Below are 24,690 nucleotides of genomic sequence, written 5' to 3' on the forward strand. Positions count from 1 at the left end.
CCGCTAATTACATGACTATAAAAATTAAATTTCAAACAATACTATAATTTTTCAGCAAAAGTAAAACAAAAATATAAAATAGTAAAACCATACGACAAGATACACATAATAATTATTTGAAAACTACTAGCAATACGCGTTTAATGCATTTGCAGTTTAATTATAAATTTTAATATTATAAATTACATATGATATATATTATATACAGTACCATATTATTCAAATCCATATTTTATATATCATATACAGCATGTATACCGTATATGTGTGTTGAAAAATACAACAGTATTATTATACTACTGTATAATTGAAAACTATTTAATTTTAGTAAAAACTATAATAATATTAAATTATTAAATAAACATGGGTATAAGTTGTTTTCTCAATATAGTTATTTGCAAATTGTATCCTGTTCAAATATTGTTTATTATTTAAATTAAATAAATATTTTTTAAATACATATTTATAAATTATTCTTACTTTTGAATAATATAATATAATTATATTATTATTATTATTATTTAATGTATACTACAATATGCTTTTAAATTTCACATCTGACTGAATGTTAGACTAAACCAAACAACATATTACAGCCACAGCTCATAAATGTTACGGAGGACTGGTATTCAACAGTAATATTCCGTCACTCAGTAGTCACTATATCATGAGTTAAGAGAGGTTTACAACACTACTATTATTATAATTATAAAGTTTGAGTTGAGTTACAATTCAATGTTCATTACAGTTATTATTAGTAGTAGTAGTCGTCTCACTGTTTCAAAAGTTTTTTTTGTGTGCAAAAAATAAAGTTTGACTATAAAAAAATTTTGCGTTGAGTTTCAAAATAACATATCCCGGTGTTTGTGTGGAGTTGTTGACTGTCATATCATAACCACCGGCGCTATTCTAGTGTCAGCTATAAAGTGCAACACTTTTTTCCTATTCATATGTTTCAACTCTATTACATGATTTATATGCTATCAATAAATGGCATTATTATTATTATTTATATCGCATAAAATGTATTAAATAATAGTTGTTTTTTGAGTGAAAAATATTTTTTAATAGTTTTTTTATATGCATTCCTTTACTCTATATTCACTATAAAAATTTTTGACATTAAGTGTCAAACATATTGACTGTTTTATCTCACATATACATTATACTATTGTTATATATATATAGATGAATAATAGTCTAATTCAATGCAACAAAAATAGTGGCATTAAATTTCGGAGTTGAGTCCACTATTATGGTCTCTGAGCTACACTTTGTAAACTAGGACTGTGCTGTGAATATCTCATATATATTTTATTTGTTATCTGTTTTTTGGTTTTATATTATATTGATATTTTTAAAAAATTTTGTTATATGAATATCTGTGTTGAATATAATTGAGTGAATATGTGGAGTCCAACACACGTCCAGATTGTGGGTAAGACATTAATATATAATATTCATTATTATTAACTTAATTATATATTCATTTTATTATAAAGTTAATTATCTATTCATAAAACAAGTGATAATAAACTTGAAGTTTGTATTTTTGTATAATATATGAATCGTTTTTTTTTGTTTCTTTAGTAGCAATTAATGTAATCTCACATTTATTTAATAGTTTGATAATATTAATTTTTAATTAAAAAAATATTTCAAGGTTTATTAAAACATTTATTATTTATATACATTAAATAACATCTGATTAACAATTTGTAAATTGTCAAATATATTATTATCTGATTTATTTGTAATTCAATCAGTTTATTTATTGTCGATAATATATATTTTTAATTTAACAATATAAACCTTGTAATGTGGTTAGATATATCAATATATTTTTAATTAAATATCTAAAGTTATTTTTAATTCTTTTTTTATTTACAATCAATATAATTATCTATATTTTTAATTTGCTTCCAGGTATTTTTTCTTTTAGTTATTTAATAAATTACTTTAAAAAATTAACAAAAAATGTACTTATTATCGGATAAAATCAAATTTTACTGATAATAACTAATTGTTCTTTAAATTTCTCAAACTTCAATGTCATTTGATGTAAATTATATAAAACATAAAATTTTGAAAATTAATTATTACAACTAAAATGTGTTACAATTAAGTAATAAATCACTAAATTATTTGTTTTGATCAAATCGTTTACTTAAAATACTATTATTATCATTGTTTTATTGATAAATAGTGACAACACCTTGACATAACTTATTCAATCTTTAGTTAATATAATTTATATAATAATTATAATAATAATACTGTCATATTGTATAGTTTATAAGTAATTACATATATTTAAATTGTTATTAATAGAATATTATTATTTATATATAAAATAAATATAAATTCTTGTAGAATTATAACGTAATATAATATATTTAATATTATAAAAATATTTATATTAACTTATAACTAGATTAGTTTAATAATACAAAATTACTTAAAATAACTTTATTTATTTAGACTATAAGTACATTAGTTATATTATTTTGATGATAATATTAAGTAAATTACTAATTATAATAAATACAATTCATATACTGTAATAACTAAATAATAACAATATTTTTTATATTTATAAAAAAATGTTTAGTTTTGTTCATTTATAACTGTGAAAACAATTTGAAGTGTGCTGTATATCATATATCTAATGTTTGACTTCCCTATAATATCAAACACAAAACGCAAATATCTATTTTAAAAACATCTTTTGATAATGTCTTGAGAGACACATAACAGTCTCACTGAATATATGTTTTCATTACATTTTATATATAAGAGACAATACTTGTATATGGATTTCAATAAATGTTTTTTGATTGTTGGCCTATAAGGAAAACCTAATAGACATAGACTACTAAAATATCCAACAATTAGTTGCTATTCATACAGAGTGTTTGGCAAACAATGAGCTTCTGGTGCAACGACCCATCCATACCATAGGAAAAGAGTATATATTTTTAATGAATAAAATCATGTTTTTTCACAGAGATTATAGTAATAGATAACAAACATATTTGAATAACATGACATATGAAGTCAATTATTTTTATTATATTTTATTATAATGTAGTATATATTGATTGTCAATAATAGAATAGAGTATTTTTTTTAATAAAATAATAATAATAATAATAACTAAAAACACAATTGCAATTGTTTGTTTATTAATATTAATTTATAAATTTTACTTTTTACCACTTAGTTGAATAGCATTTGAAATTTTTATTATTGAAAGTTTGTTTACAAAACACACCAAAACTTGTTGTATTAACCATTTCTGTTTTATTGTAAATGCTTATATTTTAAACAAATAATTTTTAACTGTATATTGATAATATTTAATATAAAATTATATCATAATTTAATGGTTTTATTATACCGTATATGAATACTATTAAAAATTTTAATTAAAATTTTATGACTTTATAAATATTCTAAATTATTACACAATTTATTTGATGACATTAATCACTTAAAATTTTATATGAAATATCGGTTAACAGTTTAATTATAGAAAATTTAAACAAAAATATCTAAAGAGCTTAAAAAATAAATCATTTAATGTATCAAAATATACTTTGTGTATAATATTTTAGTATAATAATAATTGTTGCAAAGTTAATGAATTTTATTTAGTTTAAAATTACCGGCATAGTTCATGTAATTTACTATAAATGTTGACTTATTTCTTACGCTAGACTTAATTGTTTTTTCATTAAAAAAATTTTTATATACAATATATAAAGATTTGTATTAAATGTTATGCAATTTTTTTGACAATATTAAATTAATTGCAAATATTGCTTATAAACAACTAAATTTTATACTTATTTTTGTATAATTTAAAAAAAATGATAAAAATCTTTTTTAATCATATACTCTATATCTAGAGTATTATGCAAAGTACAGTAAATGCTTATTTTTAGTAAACAAATAAATTAAATTTTTTTATTTTATATATAAATTGTTTAGGAAATAAAACCATACAATTATTTTTTTGGTATGCATTAGTAGCTTTCCGTACATTATTATAATAACCTTATAATTTCAAAAATGACACATTTATTTTATAAAATAATAACATTTTATTACAATTTATATTACTAAATAATACGGATAGTTATTTTAAGTAATTTATTAATATGTATTATAAATTACAACATAATTTTAGTTGAATTAATTTATTTTTTGTATGGCAATGACTGTCAGATCGTGTAATAAAAATCAATTTTATATTGAGCACTAAATTTAAAAAATAATATATTTTTTAAATAATGAGATTTCAATATTTAAATATCTATATATAACATGCTTTTTTCAATTTTCTTAAAATGAAACCATTATTTTCATTTGATTTACAAATCATTTTTACATCTATTTTTTATTTGTTGTTTTTTGTATATATCATTATTGACCTCAAATCTGATCAAAATATCACTTTATTATTTTTATTTTAAAAGTTAAAATAAGTTGTTTCACTTAATTTTATGTAACAATTCACTAACTATTTGATAGTGTCGTCAAAGAGTCATTCAATCATAACTTATTTGCTATTATTATTTAATACACAATTAAATTTTGCTTACATTGCATGATTCAGTTATGTTATAAAAAATCAATTTTATGCAATTTAAATTGTTATGATTTACGAATAAATACATTGAAATTATATTCAATAGTATCGTCACATATGAAAATAATAAGGTTAAAACATTGGGTTTAGTGTATGGATGGTATTTAAAACATTTTAAAGTAATTTAAATGTTAATTCTGTATTTTTAAAAATAAATATTTAAATGTTACAGTATTTAAATTGATAGTTATAAATACAGATTATTACTGTAGATTTAGTAATGATAATTTATAATATATCATTAATACAATAAAATGTTTATACATGTATTAATAATTTATATTTTAATAAATATAGATTAATACTATAACTTTTAAGGCTAAAATAAATAATAATTTTCACTAAATTGTTAAATAAGCGTTTAATTGTTTTATTATTAATATTAAAGTCTAATTAATATAACGTTATATTTTATGTTTAAATGATAATACAGTATTAGAAATATATTAATGATTAGTGAATCTGTAAGAAAATTCAAAGATGTATTTTTTAATTCACAATTCATGATTTAATGTATACTTTATGATACAAATGTATAAAATCTTGAAAAATATCATAAATTAACTTTTTTTAATTTATAATTAATATCATATTTTAAATATTAACGTATATACACATTCTGTATATTTACGTTTTTAATAAAACATTTTAATAAAGTATTTTACTCTTAATGTTAATTGGGCTCTATCTTAATATCAGACTGTCGACTGGTCATTTATTTGAATATCTAATAAACCATATTTTATATATAAAAATGACCAATGGAAATATTATATATAATTTTATATTTGATTATTTTTTAATTTAATTTTAAGGTTAGCCAAATAATAGCACCCGACCGCTTATAAGTGGTCGGGTGCTATTATCTGGCTAATCATATAACTTTGCAATTATTGGTCATTTTAATCTATAAAATATGGTTTAATCTATATAAATCACAAGTCCATAACTGAATTAAGATATTGTCTGTTAATTGTTTTGTCATAAAATCCCATTTTTTTAAATTTACAATTTGATAAATGATTTATATATAAAATACAACTTTAAACTTTTATATTTTACAAAAACTATATTCATAAATAATTAATTTAATAATTTGTTTTATTATATTCAATATGTATTTAAATTTTATAATATAAAAATATAAACGAAATTTGATTTAATTAATTGTATTTATTCTAAAACTTTATTATTTTGAATTTAAGTGTAAATTTATATTTATTTGAACACGAATTTCATATTAAGATGTTTACGTAAACTAAATTGTAAATGACTTAATAGTCGTAATTACTATAATATACTATTAAATAAAATTTATAGATTTTTTAAAGCATTTTTGTTAATTAAGATTAAACAATTGAATAGAAAAATGATATCATTTAATGGTAGTATATTATTAATATTGTCATTTGTTAAAATGTATTATTATTTTTATTTAAAACAAAGCATTTAATAAAAATTAAAATAAATTTTTAAATATTTATGAACATGATAAATTCCAATAAACTATTTTATAATTATAATGATCTAAATTATAAATTGTGTTTTAAAAATAATTCTGAATTACTATTGTATTTTTATAGTATTAATAACTATTTTTTGTGTATATTATTTTTAAATGAAATTTTCAAAATATGTTAGTTATAAATTTATAAATACTTATATTATTACATTATAAATTTATTTACATATTTTATATTATAATATTTTATAATTTATTTTACAGTTCAAAGAGCTCGCAATGTGATCGCCAAAGGCAGGAATGGTATTAAATACTTTTATTTAATAAAATATTAATATAATTATATTATTATTTATAAATAAATTATATACCACTATATGATACGGTATTTGTTTAAATTATAATAATATTGTGGTTAAAAACAAGCAATTATTAATATATAATTTTCATAATACTATTAAAGTTAAATAAAAATATTAAAAAGTTTTAGTGAATTCTATTTTATATATTTATAATATATTTATTAACTTATAGTTTAAAAATTATATATATTTTTATAAATAGCAAAACTTTGTTAAAACAGGCATAAAATCATTTCCCTTTACATTAACAATGAATGAGATCCGCAAATCATTACTAATTGTTTGTTAGCTCACAATAGCTGAACACTTCCTCTATGTTTGCACTATATTATCGATATATATCTTTACAGTTAATGTATTTGTTAGTTATTTTAAAAGTTTTGCTTTCGTGTTTATCAACCGTTTTGCTATATTTATGTTGATGTTAACTCAGACTATTAGGAGAGAGAGAGAGAGAGAGAGAGAGAGAGAGAGAGAGAGMGAGAGAGAGAGAGAGAGAATAATAATAATAATTTATTTAAAGTGATTATTCAACTTTTTATTTTTTGTTTTGTTTAAAACTAATGCTATATTAAAAAGTAATTATTGGAAAATGTAATTTCAGGTACAAGTGATGCATATGTTATTATACAGAATGGAAAGGAAAAGTTTCAGACATCGGTTAAAGAGCAGACAACTGATCCCATTTGGCACGAGGAGTGTGACCTGTATTTGACCACTCATTTTGTTTTTAATCACATTTTCAATATAATATACTATTATTTATAATTATTATTACATTAACTATAAAATAGAGTATTTTATATTAAGTAGAATTACATTTAATATATAATATCTTGACGTTTCCTAGAATTAAATTGATTGCTAATTAATGTTAAAATTTATTTCAAATCATTATATTGACATTTATTATTTAATAATTTATTAAATAGCAATCATTACTATAGTTTATTGAATCTAAAATAATTGTCCAAATAATATAAGTATTTGATTCATAATTCAATAAACTATGATTATATAATACTTATTTTTTATTAACAATATCATAATTATTGAAGTAATTTTTTATAAAATAAGTTTACAAATTAATAATTAATATCTCGTTACAAATCCCGGCCATAACTTTTTTGGTTCAAAATAGACTCAATTTCTTTAATAGTTTAGTAATTGTTTAGTTATTAATTTATATTAAAAAAAATAGAAATTTAGAATTTTTGATATATAACTCCAGAATAAATATATACATATAAATCTTAAACAAATATATCACATTTGTGTCGATATTATTGTTAAATATTGTATTTATATTCACATAAAATAAAAAATATTTTTTTGATAAGACAAACACAATATTTATATAAATATTTAATTTATATAAATAATAATACAATAGTCAACTTATAAGCAATGCATTTAATATAACGTATAAATACTACAGTAGTTATATTAGTATAAGTAATATGTATTTATAATGTTATACTGTACAGTATTATATTATACAAAAATATACAGTTATGTTTATACTTTATAAATATATAAATTTAGTACATAAACTGAATTTTTATTAATGTTAATGAAAAATATTATTATATTTCAACGATCTTATATAATAATTTTAAATTAATTATTTGTTAAATAAGTTAGTTTTAATTTTACAAATTAATTAATTTATAAAAGTATTTTTTAAGGAGTAGTACTGTATTTAATGACTTATTTGTATTTTATTACAAAAATAAAAATTTTATACAAATACAGTATTTAATAAAAATAATAATGAATTTGATTACCGTACAAATAATAGAAATTAAAATATTGTTATGTTTACAGTATTTTAACATTATTTAATTTGGTATACACTGTATATATTGAATATTGTTTGATAATATTAAATGACATAAATTAGGTCATAAATAATAGGATCACTATTTACAGTATCATTACATAAAATTATAATAGAAATTATACATACAGTACAGTACAGTACTTATAAGTTTTAATTTTTTACAAAACATACATAACTTTAAATAAATTTAATGCATTAATTTCATAAACATTTTTATAACCAAAACATTTCATATAAATTGAATTTTAATTTACTTACAATTTTAAAAATTAATTAAAAATATTTTATATTTTTTTTAAATGACAGCGAAATTGAAAATAAAGAAACAGATGTCATAAAATTGATTGTCTTTCACCGAAATTTATTTGGTTTGGCCGATGAATTTCTGGGACAAACATTAGTTCCGCTAAAAGATTTTGATATTTATGAGCGACCAAAAAGTCGTTGGTATGAACTCGAGGGCAGATCACAGAAAAAGACGACAAAATTTCGCGGAGAAATTGAAGTCCGATTGACATTCATCGTGAAGAACAACTTTGTGACAAATAAGTATAAGAAGAGACATAGTTTAGTACACCACAGCTTACTAGACATCAGAGGTGCTCTCAAAGGTAGTTCAAGTGATGATCGCAAAAATCATTTTGACAAACATGAGACCAAAGGACGAAAACTGTCGATGGCTGACAATGTAAATAAAATGCCAAAAGTGGCCACAAGAAGCATATCATTCAAATTAGATGCCTTTAACTCAAGACGCAAATCATTAGTCGATAAGTTCTTGAAAAAACATGAATCCTTAGATAAGACACAAGAAGAATATAAAGTTGAAGAGGAAGAGTCATTGGGAGACAGCAGTGGATTTAATAGTGACTTCACTGGTCATAGCGAAAGATCTAATGATGTGATCAAAGAAGAGATGAGCCAAAGTCAGGAAGAAATGCGAAACATATTGAAGAATAGCAATGAAAATAAGATTGTAATTGAAATAAAAAATAATGTAAATCTTATTAATGAAAACAATAGTTTTGATTCAAATGTCGACAAAATAAATGAAGTCAATCATCACAATCAATGCAATAATGACGAGATTGTTATAAATGGTAGTCATATCGTTGTAGACGATAATTGTATTAATAGTAAGAGTCAAACAAAGAATATATCTTCAGAATCGAAGTCAAATCCGTGGAAACCTCTTAAGGGAACTCTTAAGAAAGCTTTCAGTTCTAATAATATCAACATTTTGAGCTCAAATTACAGTAAACCGGTGTCAAAGTCTGGTATTAAGGGAAGGGATAGGTCACTGACACTTGTGTCACATCATAGCTCCCTATCGTCTCAATCGGATGGACACCAAAACAATATTATTGACAAAAGCATTAATAATAATAATAATAATAATAAAACAATGTCTTCTTCAGTGACTACTGTTGAAAATAATGACATACCCTTAAGGCAAACATATTATAATAATAATCGCGAGAAACTCATAGCAGCCCTTCAAAAAAGTATGAAAAGTTTTACTAAATTATTTGTTTTATTATTATCATTAGTCTTCTTGTATGTGATTTACTTTTATTAGTAATTGTTTCAAATTATTTGACTAACATTTGGTTCTCACCTATAGTTGACAGACGGCATACAATTGATATCAATGATGTGCTACCAAAACCATCGACCGTTTCGTTGGACAAGAGGGTCACTCAAGCGAGTCCTGACTCCATGTACTCATCTTTTGAATCACTAATCAATAGGAAACAGACTAAAACAGATTATCACCAAAAATATGATAATCTTAACAAAGAGGTAATTATTGATAGATTTTTAGTAAATATCTTACAGGTAATATAAATAATAAAATATTAGGAATTTTTCTACATTTATTTTTATTTTTATTTTATTTTTATTTTTATTTAAATTTAATTAAATTAATTATAATAATTTTTAATATTTTGTATTGGTAGTAAGTTTTGTTTTAATTATAATCTATTGAATAATAATTTAGTATTTTAATTACTATAATTGTAATAATAACAACATATTGAATAAGCAGTTTCCTATAATTTTTTTTCAATATTGTTACTGTAAATAATTAATGTTTTTAATATTATTGACTAATCTATTATTACACAGGAGTTGATCCAATTGATTGAATCTCAACAGTTGACAATATTAGGTCTGAACGAACAGATCAATGATTTGGAGCAATATATCGACAATTTGTTGGTTCGGGTGATCGAGACTTCGCCAAGAATTTTACAAAACTCTTATAAACTTAAAACTATTTTTAAGATTTAAGACCAATTTTATTGCATATTTTTATCATATATTTTAAGCAAATTATTGTTTCAATGTTGTTTGTTTTACATTTTATATTTATGTTTTCAATGTTTTTTAAAGTTCCTTATCCAATGCAAAATCATTTATTTAATAAATTCATTAATTGTTTTTAAATGTGTATATTCTATAAACTAAATATTAATTTTATTATCAATAATGACAATAATTTATTGCTGAAATTTACATTTATTAAGTCAAATATTAAACTTAATAATAGTCTTAATTATTTATTTCAAATTAATAGTCACTACTTATATAATGATCAATCTATACAAAAATGTACACTAAAAATATTAAAATAAATTATTTATTCAAAACAAATTTAAAAACAAATTACAATCTATAGAATATAATCACTAAACTTATTAAGTAGTGGATGGCTTTAAAAATAAAATATTTTGACTATTATTATAGTTTTACCTATTATTAAACGTATTGCTGTTAAATTTATATGTTTGTAAATGTAAATATAAAATAGATAATAAATAGATTTTTAAAAGGTGTCGAAGCATTAAAACTTAAGATTTATATATATATGATATTATATTTAATTAATTATAATAACTTTTACTAACATTATTGTTATGATAATACTTTATTAAACAACTTGAATCCGCGGTGATGTTATAGACAATTGTCTTTTAATGGATGAATTGAATTGTTGTGTTTGTCGGGCAATCTGTTTATCACGTTTGGTATAATAGACATACATTGCCATAAAGATTATGAGTGCAAAAACAGACATCACCAAACATATACTTAATGTTGTCAATATTAAGTCTACTTGAGGTCCTATTAACGTCATTTTGCTTCAAATATTTAAATTTTCTATAATCATAATTATGAGTAATATATAAATTAAATATCAAAAATTGTTAATTAGATTAATGATATTATTGTGAGAAAAAATTACTTTACTTTAATTGAGAAAACTTTGTAATTACAAAAATAGTAATAAATTGTATCCAATAATGATTTCAGAGACTAATATCACACCAGAATCAGCACTAATACACTGTCTTTTAGTCATTAAGTCTAACAAAGCTATCAGAGATATTTGGTACGGGATATGAGATATCATATATACATACACTACTGTATACTATATATTAAATTTTGACAAAATGTTTTAATAAATATTAAACAATTAAATGTATACAATATATTGAATATCATATTAAATTTTATCGTTATATTTAAATTATAAATAGTAATTTAAATTGATATTTAATATAATTAGAAATTTAAAAATTATATTTTTTAAAAATTATATATAAATAAATGATAAATATAATTTATATGGTATCACACATCCACGTCCGAAACATACCTTATCGCTTACATTAATTATTATTGGTTTTAATTACTAATATAGTCCTCAAATATGATGGTGTGATGTAATGAATACTATGAGTCAATCAAATAATATCAGACACTAGTTATTACTAATTTAGTAATCATGAAATTTTTTCATACAATTAATCAAATTAATCAAATATACATACTCTATAAAAATGAAATAACAATAAAATATACAATTTTTTAAAACTGTTTTATTAGAATATTCTGGTGACTACTTATTTGACACACTATTTCTAAAACATAAGTTAAAAAATAAACTAAAATTGTGTATTTTTATTCAACAAATAGCTGATTATATCGTAATGCAGTTTGACTAGAGATGAGTTATTTTTGGTTTCAATGGTTTAATAGCTTTAGTATTAAAAAGAGGTTTAGGTTTATGTCATATCATARTTTCATAAATGTTTTTGTATTTATTGGCAGCGCTTTTGCCACATCTTTGATTCAAATACATAATTGAGAGTTAAAAATAAAAGTTTTCAAACATTTTTAACATTAATTTTTATATTCACGTGTTTCGCCCACAAACACCAAAACATATTTATTTATTATTGAATTTAATAAAACAATCATTTTAGTGCTTTTTATAAAAACAATAATTTATTAATACCTTAATGGCTTAAATATAATTAATGATCCAATAAAATTATATTAAAGTAAATATTTATTTTTTTAAATGCTATCAAAACTAGGGTTTCCAAATTATTTTCATTTTTATACGAAATAATAGTTTAACTCATTATATATCAATTTTTTGCAATTTAGTTAATATATCACTTTAGAAACTAAACAACAAATTAATATAATACACGTATATTAATATTAATATATTTATACGATATTTTGCAATCACTAATAATTTATCTTTTCATTTGCTGATAAATAATGTTTATATTAAAACTTTATTTATAATAAATTTTTAATGATGCAAAAATATTGTCCAATTAAATCAATATAAATCTCATTTATGAATACCTAATATATTTATATAAAATGTAAATAATTTGTTAAAATTATTTTTTTTTAATTTTAAATAAATTTTACAATAATAAGGAAATGTTATCATTTTTTTCTTGTATTAATTTCTCATATCTTAAGGCAAAACAAACTGCTTTAATGTCATTACAATAATTGCATCATTCATTGCAATACATCAAACCATTAGTCAATAACGTCTCAATTGAACACTATTTTTGAAGTCGTAATCATTGAAATACATTGTAATGAATACAATCAGTTGACAAACCATTGAAACGTTTTTATTGTAAAGATTCTAATATTTGGGTTTAAATCAAAAGTTATTAATAAATGTTATGATTGTATAAAATGTATGAATCATTGGATGTTTGCCTTCAGTTTGTATGACATGTCTTCAGATTCAAGTCATTAGTGATTCATAAATATTGTTAAAGTTTTTGTATATATTTATTGAATTGATTTGTAATACATTTATTTAATTAGTTTATCACTTGATTTGTAGACAAAGACACTTAAACTTTGTTGTTATTTATAAATATTTTTTGTGATAATCGCAAAATCAAAATAAGATTTGTATGAATGGCGACAATGAATACCAACAGTAGTGATGATAATATGGATTCATTTGAAATGGTTAACACATGTGAGTCGATTGTGGCCATACCTGATGATCAAACAACTGATCCACAGTTAGGCCATAGTTTGCATTTGAATGATGTGTCAAACGCTTTACAAATAAGTCGGTCGACAACAGGTGAGAGCCATCTGATCAACAATTTGGACACAAGACGTATGGTCTCTATTGTGAACAGTCTGCCAGACTATAGTCAAATTGAAGACTTGAATGACAATCAAAATATTGAAAACGACAACTTTGTTGAAGAGAGAAATGCGTCCTTAAAATCAATGGCAGACAACTTGAGTCGTATTGAAGACAATATCAAGAACTGTAACATTTCTTTGGACACTGTTTTGACCAATAGTTTGGAGATTACTTTCAAAGAATTGAGAGACGAAAATGACAAACTAAAGGTAGAAATTGATAAGAATAACCATTTTATGAAAGAACAGATCAAGAATATACAAGAAAGACAACATAAAAATAATGAGATTATTGAAGATCACAAACGATTGAATGAGACGCTGAAGCAAATGATTGATGAAAACAATCAATTGAAAGAAGAGAACAAACAACTAATATGTAAAGTGACGGAAGGTTTGGATAAATCAATACTAATTGAAGAGTTGACAACACAAGTGGATTCACTTAAATCCAGATGCGAACAATTGGCCAAATATGAGAAGTTGGATATAAACTCTGAAATTAAATCACAAGAGATGAGCGCACAAGTTGTTGAGTCACAGATGAAGATTGATTCCATGACTGAAGAAATTAATGCTTTGAAAACACAATTGAAAGAGTCGATCACTAAACTTGAAGTATTGCCAGCAATGGAATCACAATTACAACTCTTCGAGCGTGACTTTAAACTGGAAGAAATGGCCAAAATGGCGGCTGTTAAAGAAGTTGTCGAACTGGAGATTGAAGTCGACAAACTTAAGCTAACTATCAGTGAATTGGAGGAGAGATTGGATAAGGGATCACCAACTTTGGACATAAGAGCAACAACTGAGGAGTTAACGGTAGGAAAACATCACCGAAGACATAGACATTCGGGAAGGTCTGTGAGTTTTGAAACCAATTTATTTACTATTAAAAGCAATAGTCGATAGCTTTTACGACTATTGTTTACCAGTATTATTAGGAATTTAGTATTTGTGGTGACGGGACTCACATTGTTTCCTATTTTTGGTAACTAATTACTAATTATCAAATACTTACTATTGATTAAATACTAACAGTAAAATTATTTACAATAAATTAATTAAATGACAAAAAATTGATTGTTGTTATTATGATAGGCATCGAAATTCTATACCTGTCCTAAATGTTGGCACCATTTTGAAAGGTTTCAGGTCTTACGGCAACACATCGAGCAATGTCTAGACGAAGACGGACTCTTCACTTGATTGCATTTACTATAATAATAATCATAAATTAACTTTTGATTTTATATTTAAGATTATATAATGATATATTTTATTATAATTACCGTATGAATTATTACTGTATTATCATGTTTCCCTATAACTGTAATGTATATTATATTATCATATTTATTTATACCAAACATTATATAAATTTATATATATATATAATAAAAATTAGTATTAAAGAGAACTAAATACCAAAATAAAACTGTAAAACTTTATATACTGTATATATAATTTAGTTACCGTAAGTTTTAAATTTCTAACATAACAATACTACCAGTATTTAAATGGTTGTTTTATTTTTTTATTACTGTATAATTTCAATTCATATCATTTTAGCCATATTTTTAAAACAGCTGGTTCATATTTTTAAGTGTTTAATAACGATATTACTAGTTTAAAAATAATAGATGTGTATTAAATCATTACAAACATTAATTAACTACAATACTGTAGTTTAAATGTGTTTATTTTAAATTAGATTTAATTACGATATGACAATACATACACATTATACAGTACATTCACTTTGCATTTGCAGATAATTTCTATGTTACAACATTAAGAAATACTTTTTTAATAAAATAAATACCAATTTTATCTTAATTTTTATATTTTTTAGTACTCCTTATATGGGGTTTTTATACATTACCGTAATATAAATAAGAAAATATATAATTTAAAACATTATACTTAACCTTTGGGTAAGTTGTCATATGATATACTATTTTAATGTTTATTTAAAAATAAAACGAGTACTTTACGAATATTTTTAAACATCTTTGTTATAATATTATACATTTTAAAAACATTATTATACATATAAATACACATTTAATGTTTTACGTTAAATTATTCATTAGTGAGATAACAGTACCGATATATTAAAAGTACCAATAATTTATTGAGAATTAATTATCCACTAAAAGACAATTAAAGTACGGGTTTCCACGGGAGTTCGTCATCTATTTTGAGTCCGGGTTCTAACGATGCCCGACACAGACCCCAAAAAGTATCGGGTCTTGAATTTTTGTCTACACAAGTAAACCTCCATCCCATATGACTATGACATCTAGAGCACCGACATATTGTCCATGCATAACTATTTCGCAGATATAATTATTATAAAATAGTCAAAATAATTTATAATATGATATCATACCCGGGAAACCATGAGCTTTCGGTAGAGGGTCGGCCATATAATGATAAATTTGAAGCTTTTGAAACAGTCATCATTTCATGCACAGCCCCGTGTGAGTTGACATACGTTCCCTGCGGACCATTACTTGACATAACAATCACATCATCTTTTTCACAGATTTTTGTCTTGCATTCAGAGCAACACAAATATGAATACTTCTGTAGTAGACTTAATTCAAATCTCAGCCTTTGTATTGAACTATCGATATTCAAGAGTTGACATCTTTGTTGATCATCGAGTGGTAGATTAGCTGCAATCCAATAGGAGAACTCACATGGTTTGAGTGGTGCTTGACTTTGTCCGCCATTAAATGACCAGTTCTTTAAATATACTTTGATTTTATCCATCAATAGGTTTGCGTCATAGAGTTCATATACCCATTTTGGCCATCGGGAACACATAGCAAGTGTCGGTCCATTTGGTGACTGGTTTTTGATACGCAATGGGTTTGTTAACTCATATTCTGGTAATATTTTTACCTGATATTTGATATTTTAAATCAATTATATATATTTATATATATATATTGTGAATATAGAAGTTTGTTTAAGACATGCCTTTCCCATAATGACTCCGTCCTGACGCCATGTATTTATAACTCTAAATCGTTGTCTTCCTTCAGCTTTGAGTTTAAAAGTAGGCAATCCTTCGCCATCATCTTCGTCAGCATAGCTTCTGATTTCAGCAGTGGTTCCCAGAGTCGGTTCATAAGACGCCACAATACCAACTGTGCGCTGACCTTCAATCACTTTTCTGATCATCGATACAATTGTCGGGTGATGTAACTGTAGTGGCAATGTCTGTGACGGTACTAACACTACATTTTGAAGTGACAGAAGGGGTATATTCACGATCTCATCCAACATTACCCGACCGGACAGTTCGTTCAAGTCTTGGCCTAAATAATTGTGTTGAGACGGAAGTGTTGTGTCGTATACTACTCTCTGTCGGTTAGATTTATTGCCATCGTTTTCGTTGTCCAAATCCATATCATTGTCAATGCCATCTAAAAACAACCAAAAATTAAGTTAAACAAGTCTTCAGATGAGATCAGAGAGAAATCATTTGTGTCATACCTTCGCTATCGGTTGTATCGTCCTCTTCGTCGTCACCATTATAGCCAAGAAGTGGAAGAATCATATCTTCAGCCATAGTTTCAACTGTTAATAACAGTGTCTGTTGTTGTCATCAAATGATAAGACATAACAAAACAGTTTAATTGTTTTGTCTGTAAATATAACTGAAAATCACAACAAATGTTGTATTTTTGTCAATCACTTGCTTTTACTCTTTATTTTCGTCATATGTTTTGGTTGTCATTGAAATCCCTAAAAATATAACACATTTTAAACCAAAATTCAGTGTAAATACTGACAAAACTTTAATTCATTCACAACTTTACACTAAATATTGAATTACAGTTGTCTTAAATATATAGTAAACAAATTACGTCAATCTATTTATTACAGGAGTAAACATTGAAATATGATTTTTTCAATAGATTTTTAATTTAAAGGGTTATAATAATGAATAGAATTTGTTGTCATTATTGATGAACTGTTATTGTTATATATTTATAATATATTTAACGTTATATTTTAAGAGCCAATAGGATTGCGAGTCGTGTCGTAATGTGTTTTATATACGATTGCATTACTTTATTAACTGTTATTTTAGTTAAACATATGATAAATGAATGACTAATTGTTTGATTAAATTTAATTCATTTATTGTTTATTACAAAACTGTTTAACCGTTTGAAGACATTTGAAGACATCAACCAAACAATTGTCAAATCAATTGATTGATTGATTGATTGATTCATAAGAAGCAATAACTGTCACAAATGAAGATGAATATGAATGTAACGAATATATCCGTATTTATGGTGATAGCCATCATCTGTGATCATTTGGATGGTGTGTTGTCGGCCAAAGACTATTACCAATTGTTAGGCGTCTCTCGAGATGCGTCTGAAAGGGACATCAAGAAGGCGTTCCGCAAGTTGGCCGTGAAATATCATCCGGACAAGAATAAGGCCAAAGACGCCGAAGACAAGTTCCGCGAAATCGCAAAAGCTTATGAAGTGCTGTCCGATGCCGACAAACGCCGACGATATGACAAGTTTGGTGATGAGGACGGATCACAATTCGGTAACAGTGGACAACAGTTTAATTTCAACGATTTTTTCAAGGATTTTGATCAGCACTTCCACTCTCATTCATACGGTCATCACAATGACCAACATTTTAACGACCATTTTGCTCATCACCAACAATCACATTCTCATTCACACTTTGGCTTCAATTTTGATGACCTCTTTGATGACTTTGATAGCGATGAGTTCGGCTCATTCGGTAACTTCTTTGGTCATCAAAGTGCCGAAACATTTGGAAACGGCGATTCATTTTTTGGTGGTGACCATCATTTCGGTGACATTCGTATGAATTCATTTCAGTCGAGTGGAGGTCACGGACAGAGATGTCATACCGTAACTAAAAGGACGGGTAATTCAGTGACGACATACACTCAGTGTTCGTAACCATTAGTGATATGAAAGTGTTATCTCAAATGAACTGATTATAATAATAATAATAATAAATTGTAAAATATTTTAGCATTTTATGCACAATTTATAATGTTTTAACTTTAAATTATTAATTAAAAACAATTGTTAATTTTTTATTTATATGTATTTTCATATATATTACCGATATGTTATTTTATCATTTAGATTAAAATATGTAATTTGAAATATTGTTTGTTAAAAAATATACAATTTAAGTGTAATTTTGAAATTTATTGTAAATAAATAGACAAATATTTTTTTACAAATTTTTTCATGTCATCAATTTTTGTTTACAAATTTTATTTAAACAATAACTAACAAAAAATATTGGAATAATAGAAAAATAAATACTTTATATTTTGTATTGTTTTCATAACAGTGTCAATATAATAAATATATAAAATATTGAGTATTATATTAACTTAAATTAAATTACTTTATTTTTATCTTTAGTAGTAGTACTAATGTACTAAAATAATAAATTTAGTGCAATACCAAAATTATTGATTAGTCAAGTAAAATGATAATAGTTGGCTAATAATAACCTGTAGAATGACTAATATATAATAGTGTTGGTGGTTGTGGTGGTAGGCATGTGCTACAGTTAATACTGTATATTCCCTTTCTATTATTATTTATGATGGTTATTATTATAAAAAATAATAATAAATAACATCAATAAATAATTATATTATTAATGTAAATTATTCAATAAGATTATAGGAATATTCTTTAATACAAATCCATATTGGGTTTAATGAATCGCTATTATTAGTATACAGAATATCGGTTTAACACATGAGTTACTATACTTTTAGATATATTTGTCACTATTTTTATATGTTATTGATTTTTTTGTTGTACAAAAAAAGGAATCTAAAAATAAAATTATTTTTATACGATTTCAGTTCAAGTCTGTGACTATTAAAATAAAGATATATTTTATTTAATTTTTATAAAATAGTAATAAAAATGTCTAGAATTTTTCACAAAAACAGGTAATACAGTATACGGTATAATATAGGATGTTATGTCTAAAACTAGTAGTTATTCTGGTTTATTATGTTAGTAACATATACTGTAAATTTATATAGTTTTGAAGTTTAATACACATTGAAATTGCTGAAACCTGAATGAATAGATATGATACTGTTTAGAGAGGTTTTAATATTAATAAAGGATATGATGTGTAATGCAAGGAATGTCGGATCCTTAACAGCACCGGCATATCATAGCAAATACGATACTTTTAAAACTAATAGTGTCTATAATTCTGATTTTTACCAAAGCTAATGATCGATGTTTTTTTTTAAAAAAAAAAGTTAATTACATTTAACTACTAGTGCTCGAACTACCCCTCCTTGAAAAAATACAGGGCATTCAATCTGTATAAATTGCATTAAAATAATGGATTTAAATAGGAATAAATAATTGTTACAATTATTATTAAACTTTTAAGGTTTCACTTTAACTACCGTATATAAAAATCGATAGGATATTACAGTATGTACTAAATACTGTAACTATAATACAGTAGTACAGACTGTACAGTACATGTAGAGTACAAAGCGGAACAGGTATTCAGATATTCAGATGAAGGGAAAGGCATATTAATATCACTTTTAATATTATTATTATTATTATATGATATAATTTATTTCAATAGTTTTATCGATATTATGAATGATACTGAAAATATTGTATCAATTTGTTGAGTTTACTACAATGATTATGAATGAATGATAACTTATTATTTTCTACAATATATTAATACTGTATAAAAGCTTTGACTTTATTATTACAATAACCATAACATACTTTAAAGTTTTAGCTTAAGATAATACTTGCGTAAACATTACATTGATATATGACTTTAAGATCAATTAATAAATTAGCAAAATTAGAAAAACAGGTATTAATAGACAGTATACAGTATATGACAAATAGGATTATAATCAATGGATATATTGAAATATAAGTTATCTTATATTATATAACTATATATAATATAAATTATAAAAACTACAGTATATTATTGAGATCAACAGATCATACAATATAAGTATTAATGTTTAGAGAGCACAGGGATTCAAAGACACCGAAGCAACAGTCAGTCTCTAAGAGCAACAGGGAGTCAATAGGGGAGTGGTTTCAGTGGTCTGCCTGTGCTTTGGCTGTATGTCTGTCTCTGAGACACAAACACAGCCTCTCTATCACTGTTTGAATGAGTGCTTCAAACTTGTTATCCAAAGGCAACCACTGACTGACTGTATTTGCAGTTCAATACCTAAAGCACACCATAAGCTAACATCACTTGAATACAGCCCTAACCCTCCATATTAATCGGTAAATCCCGGTTAGCACAGGGCTAAAGACAACTGATCCATTAATTTCATCGATGGTCTACTAATATCATTGTTTCATAATATTTAACATTACATTGAATGCAATGTTTTATCAGTCCATCAATTGTTACGATAACAACAAATCAAACAAACAGTGAACACAATTACCAGTACTTATTGTAAGCTAACAGTGCTCTGGCATTGTGTATGTGTTTGTGTGTGCTATCAATGCTATCAATGCTGTCAATGCTTTGTATGAAACGGTTATACCTTTTGGCGCCAAATGTCTTACAATTAACTGATTTATGAAAAAATAATTTAAATTTGAATTTAACTCAACTTTCAATTGATTATCACTTAAGACATCAAAAAGTTGTTTGCATTTTGTGTTAATATTACTGTAAATGCATTATTAATGCATTTATATTACTAACGATTTTTTATATTAAATTTTGTTTTGTGAAACATTGCAAATAAATTTATGACTAATTTCCTCATTTATCGACAATTTTGATGACAATTATTGTTTTACTCATAACAGTAACAATTGTATGACATTTACATTATATTAGTGACTAAAACATCGATTCAAACCTAAAGTAAATAACAAGAGGTGTCCGACAATGGGTTGCGCTGTCAGTACCAGTGATAAGGAGGCCATCGAGAGAAGTAAAAAGATTGATAGCATCTTAAGGGCCGACCAGGAAAAGGCCTCCCGTGAGGTCAAACTGTTACTATTGGGTGCGGGAGAGTCGGGAAAGAGTACTATTGTCAAACAAATGAGGATTATCCATGAATCTGGTTATACAAAAGATGAATGTCTTCAATATAAACCAGTGGTTCACTCAAACACCATTCAAAGTTTGATGGCTATTATCAAAGCCATGAGTCAGTTAAAGATTGACTTCAAGGATCCGTCGTGTCACGAGTCGGCCCGAAAGTTCTTCACAATGGTTGGTGCGTCCATTGAGGGCGAACTCACACCAGAACTCTGTCAGGTGATGAAGCGCTTGTGGTACGACCCGGGAGTCCAACAGTGTTTTACCCGATCGCGTGAATATCAATTGAACGACTCGGCGCAGTATTATCTTAACTCATTGGACAGGATTGCGGAGCCCAACTACGTGCCCACTCAGCAGGACGTACTGCGGACACGAGTCAAGACCACTGGTATTGTTGAAACACACTTTTCATTCAAAGGTTTACATTTCAAAATGTTTGACGTCGGCGGACAACGAAGCGAACGAAAGAAATGGATCCACTGTTTTGAAGGCGTGACTGCCATTATATTTTGTGTGGCTCTCTCTGGATATGACCTGGTCTTAGCCGAAGACGAGGAAGTGAACCGTATGATTGAAAGTATGAAATTGTTTGACTCGATCTGCAATAACAAGTGGTTTATCGACACATCTATTATATTATTTCTCAATAAAAAAGACTTGTTTGAAGAGAAGATCCGCCGATCGCCACTAACCATATGTTTTCCCGAATACTTGGGAAACAACACCTATGAAGAGGCCGCAGCTTATATTCAGATGAAGTTTGAAAACCTTAACAAAAGGAAAGACACCAAAGAAATATACACTCACTTCACGTGTGCCACCGATACTAATAACATACAGTTTGTCTTCGACGCCGTCACTGATGTTATCATCAAAAATAATTTGAAAGATTGCGGACTTTTTTAGAGGCCATTACTATTTATATGTATAAATATATTGATCAGCAATTTGTTACCACAAATCCATTAGTCATCATCACTTTCATTGTCTAATTTTATTTTTCTTATCAATTTTAATCATTAATTCACTGACAGATTTACCACTTTTTCGTCAATAAGCTTAATAAACATTCACTAATTTAAAAGCTATAGTATATTATCATCGTATTTGACAATTCCTGTAAACTGCCTAATAATTACTTAAATACAATTAAAAATTAGCTATTAATTAGTTTATTTTTTTGAGACTTTTATTCTAATATATATTTAAATGTTTTAATCAAATTGCATATTAAAAAAGTTATATAAAGTTTTGTATTGAATTTTTATAAATTATTAATATATGTTTAGCTTAAATAGTTGTTATTGTTATACTGTATTGACATAGATATATAAGTTATAAGTATATTTATAAATTATAGGATAATTTAAAATAAGATAAACTTTTTAGACTAATATTTATAAACATTTCACTCAAAATTATTATAAATCATAAACAACTCCTACGCCAAACCAAACCAATACTATAATAGCACTCATAATAAACTCAATGGGAATCAAATAAAATAATACAAACCATATAATTGACAGCTAAAAGCGTATAAATTGAAAACAAGTTGATTTGATAAACATTAAACAGTTATTTTTAGCAAATTTGCCCTGTTTACTTTTATATTTAAGTACAGTATAATCTAATAATACATTACAACCAAACTATTTGTTATGAGAGGATCAGTAAAATAAGTTAAGAAGAGGTACATAGATTTCATACAGAATAAAAATGGGGTAATTATATTAAATTAGTTAAATTATGCCTATATTTTTAAAAACACTGCAATATTTTATTGTAAATTTTTACATAAATATAATTTATTTGAAAATTTGAGACAAATATGATCCCAGTATCGATCCTATTGTTATATTTAAAAATGCCTTTAAATCCAATGCAACTTTTATTAAATTTAAAACACTTATTTATGCTTATTAAATATCTTTACATTTTATTAAAAGTCAATGAAATTTATAAATTAAACTAAACTATAATGATTGTGAAATTTATCTAAAAGATTGTACGCGGAATTAAATTTTAATTTATAATGAATTTATATCAAAACTATTGATTCAAAATTTATTGGTTTGCATAAATTATTTATTGTTTTTAAAGTGAAATTTATTTATATTACAAAAAAACGATAAATGTTTTGTTTGTATTGCCATTCAATTGAAACAGTCAATTGATTGCCACACACTTATTATTTTATAAGTTTCTAAACACTATACACTCACTATATTATAATACATGTATTATATTAAAACATATTGTATTGTAATATTTGAACAAAAAAAGTCAATATTGTGTTACTTTATTTTATTAATCGCATTATTTTTATTATAAAGGATTATGCATTAATTTTGTACATAATGTAAATGAGTTTTATTATAAATAGTAAATTTATTAAATACACTATTGATCCAACATCTAAAATCCCACAATCTATGGCTTATTTATTGATTAACATTAAAGTTATAACCAATTTAACTCAAGATTTTTTTTTGTCAAATTATTTATAATAAAAAACAATATAATTATTGTTGTAATAGGAATATATTGTTTAAGGGTATAATTGGGAATACATATACAGTATATATAATATATCCTATAATTTTCTATGTGATTTTGCTCTTAATTATTGATAATAAAATTATTTTTATTTATAACTTGTTTTTTATTTACAGTATGTAATTATAATTTGTTTACCCTAACTAATTATTTTTTAAATTAAAAAATTTATCGATTAATA

At 24.4% G+C, this 24,690-nt stretch overlaps 5 protein-coding genes across 7 annotated transcripts; 4 read left to right on the forward strand and 1 right to left on the reverse strand.

The window, feature by feature from the left end:
* The first annotated feature begins 1,192 nt into the window (after positions 1-1,192).
* Positions 1,193-10,734, forward strand: LOC128961867 (rab11 family-interacting protein 1-like). Its single transcript, XM_054308173.1, has 6 exons — positions 1,193-1,438; positions 6,381-6,419; positions 7,083-7,185; positions 8,628-9,826; positions 9,946-10,124; positions 10,452-10,734. The coding sequence occupies exons 1-6, from the start codon at positions 1,408-1,410 to the stop codon at positions 10,614-10,616; spliced, it is 1,716 nt and encodes a 571-aa protein (XP_054164148.1). The 5' UTR covers positions 1,193-1,407; the 3' UTR covers positions 10,617-10,734.
* Positions 10,735-13,363: 2,629 nt separating this feature from the next.
* Positions 13,364-15,139, forward strand: LOC128961872 (NF-kappa-B essential modulator-like). 3 transcript variants are annotated; one of them, XM_054308177.1, is made up of 2 exons: positions 13,364-14,684; positions 14,922-15,139. In XM_054308177.1, the coding sequence occupies exons 1-2, from the start codon at positions 13,578-13,580 to the stop codon at positions 15,027-15,029; spliced, it is 1,215 nt and encodes a 404-aa protein (XP_054164152.1). In that variant the 5' UTR covers positions 13,364-13,577; the 3' UTR covers positions 15,030-15,139. The 3 variants fall into 3 exon arrangements, with proteins under 3 accessions (XP_054164152.1, XP_054164153.1, XP_054164155.1); XM_054308178.1 differs by having other exon boundaries at positions 13,364-14,680; XM_054308180.1 differs by having other exon boundaries at positions 13,364-14,642.
* Positions 15,140-15,916: 777 nt separating this feature from the next.
* Positions 15,917-17,582, reverse strand: LOC128961873 (protein cereblon-like). Its single transcript, XM_054308181.1, has 4 exons — positions 17,331-17,582; positions 16,812-17,260; positions 16,216-16,733; positions 15,917-16,155 (listed from the first exon to the last, which is right to left on the reverse strand). The coding sequence occupies exons 1-4, from the start codon at positions 17,404-17,406 to the stop codon at positions 15,987-15,989; spliced, it is 1,212 nt and encodes a 403-aa protein (XP_054164156.1). The 5' UTR covers positions 17,407-17,582; the 3' UTR covers positions 15,917-15,986.
* Positions 17,583-17,913: 331 nt separating this feature from the next.
* Positions 17,914-18,852, forward strand: LOC128961883 (dnaJ homolog subfamily B member 9-like). Its single transcript, XM_054308191.1, has one exon. It carries the CDS (start codon positions 18,101-18,103, stop codon positions 18,794-18,796), a length of 696 nt encoding a protein of 231 aa, XP_054164166.1. The 5' UTR covers positions 17,914-18,100; the 3' UTR covers positions 18,797-18,852.
* A 2,741-nt stretch (positions 18,853-21,593) lies between these two features.
* Positions 21,594-23,020, forward strand: LOC128961874 (guanine nucleotide-binding protein G(i) subunit alpha-like). The gene has a single exon (XM_054308182.1). The coding sequence runs from the start codon at positions 21,792-21,794 to the stop codon at positions 22,854-22,856; it is 1,065 nt and encodes a 354-aa protein (XP_054164157.1). The 5' UTR covers positions 21,594-21,791; the 3' UTR covers positions 22,857-23,020.
* Positions 23,021-24,690: the final 1,670 nt, after the last annotated feature.

Source organism: Oppia nitens, unplaced genomic scaffold (genome assembly GCF_028296485.1).
Source record: "Oppia nitens isolate AA-2021 unplaced genomic scaffold, nextdenovo-longstitch-racon4-pilon3 scaffold5_pilon_pilon_pilon, whole genome shotgun sequence".
In the NCBI taxonomy this organism is placed as follows: Eukaryota; Metazoa; Arthropoda; class Arachnida; order Sarcoptiformes; family Oppiidae; genus Oppia; species Oppia nitens.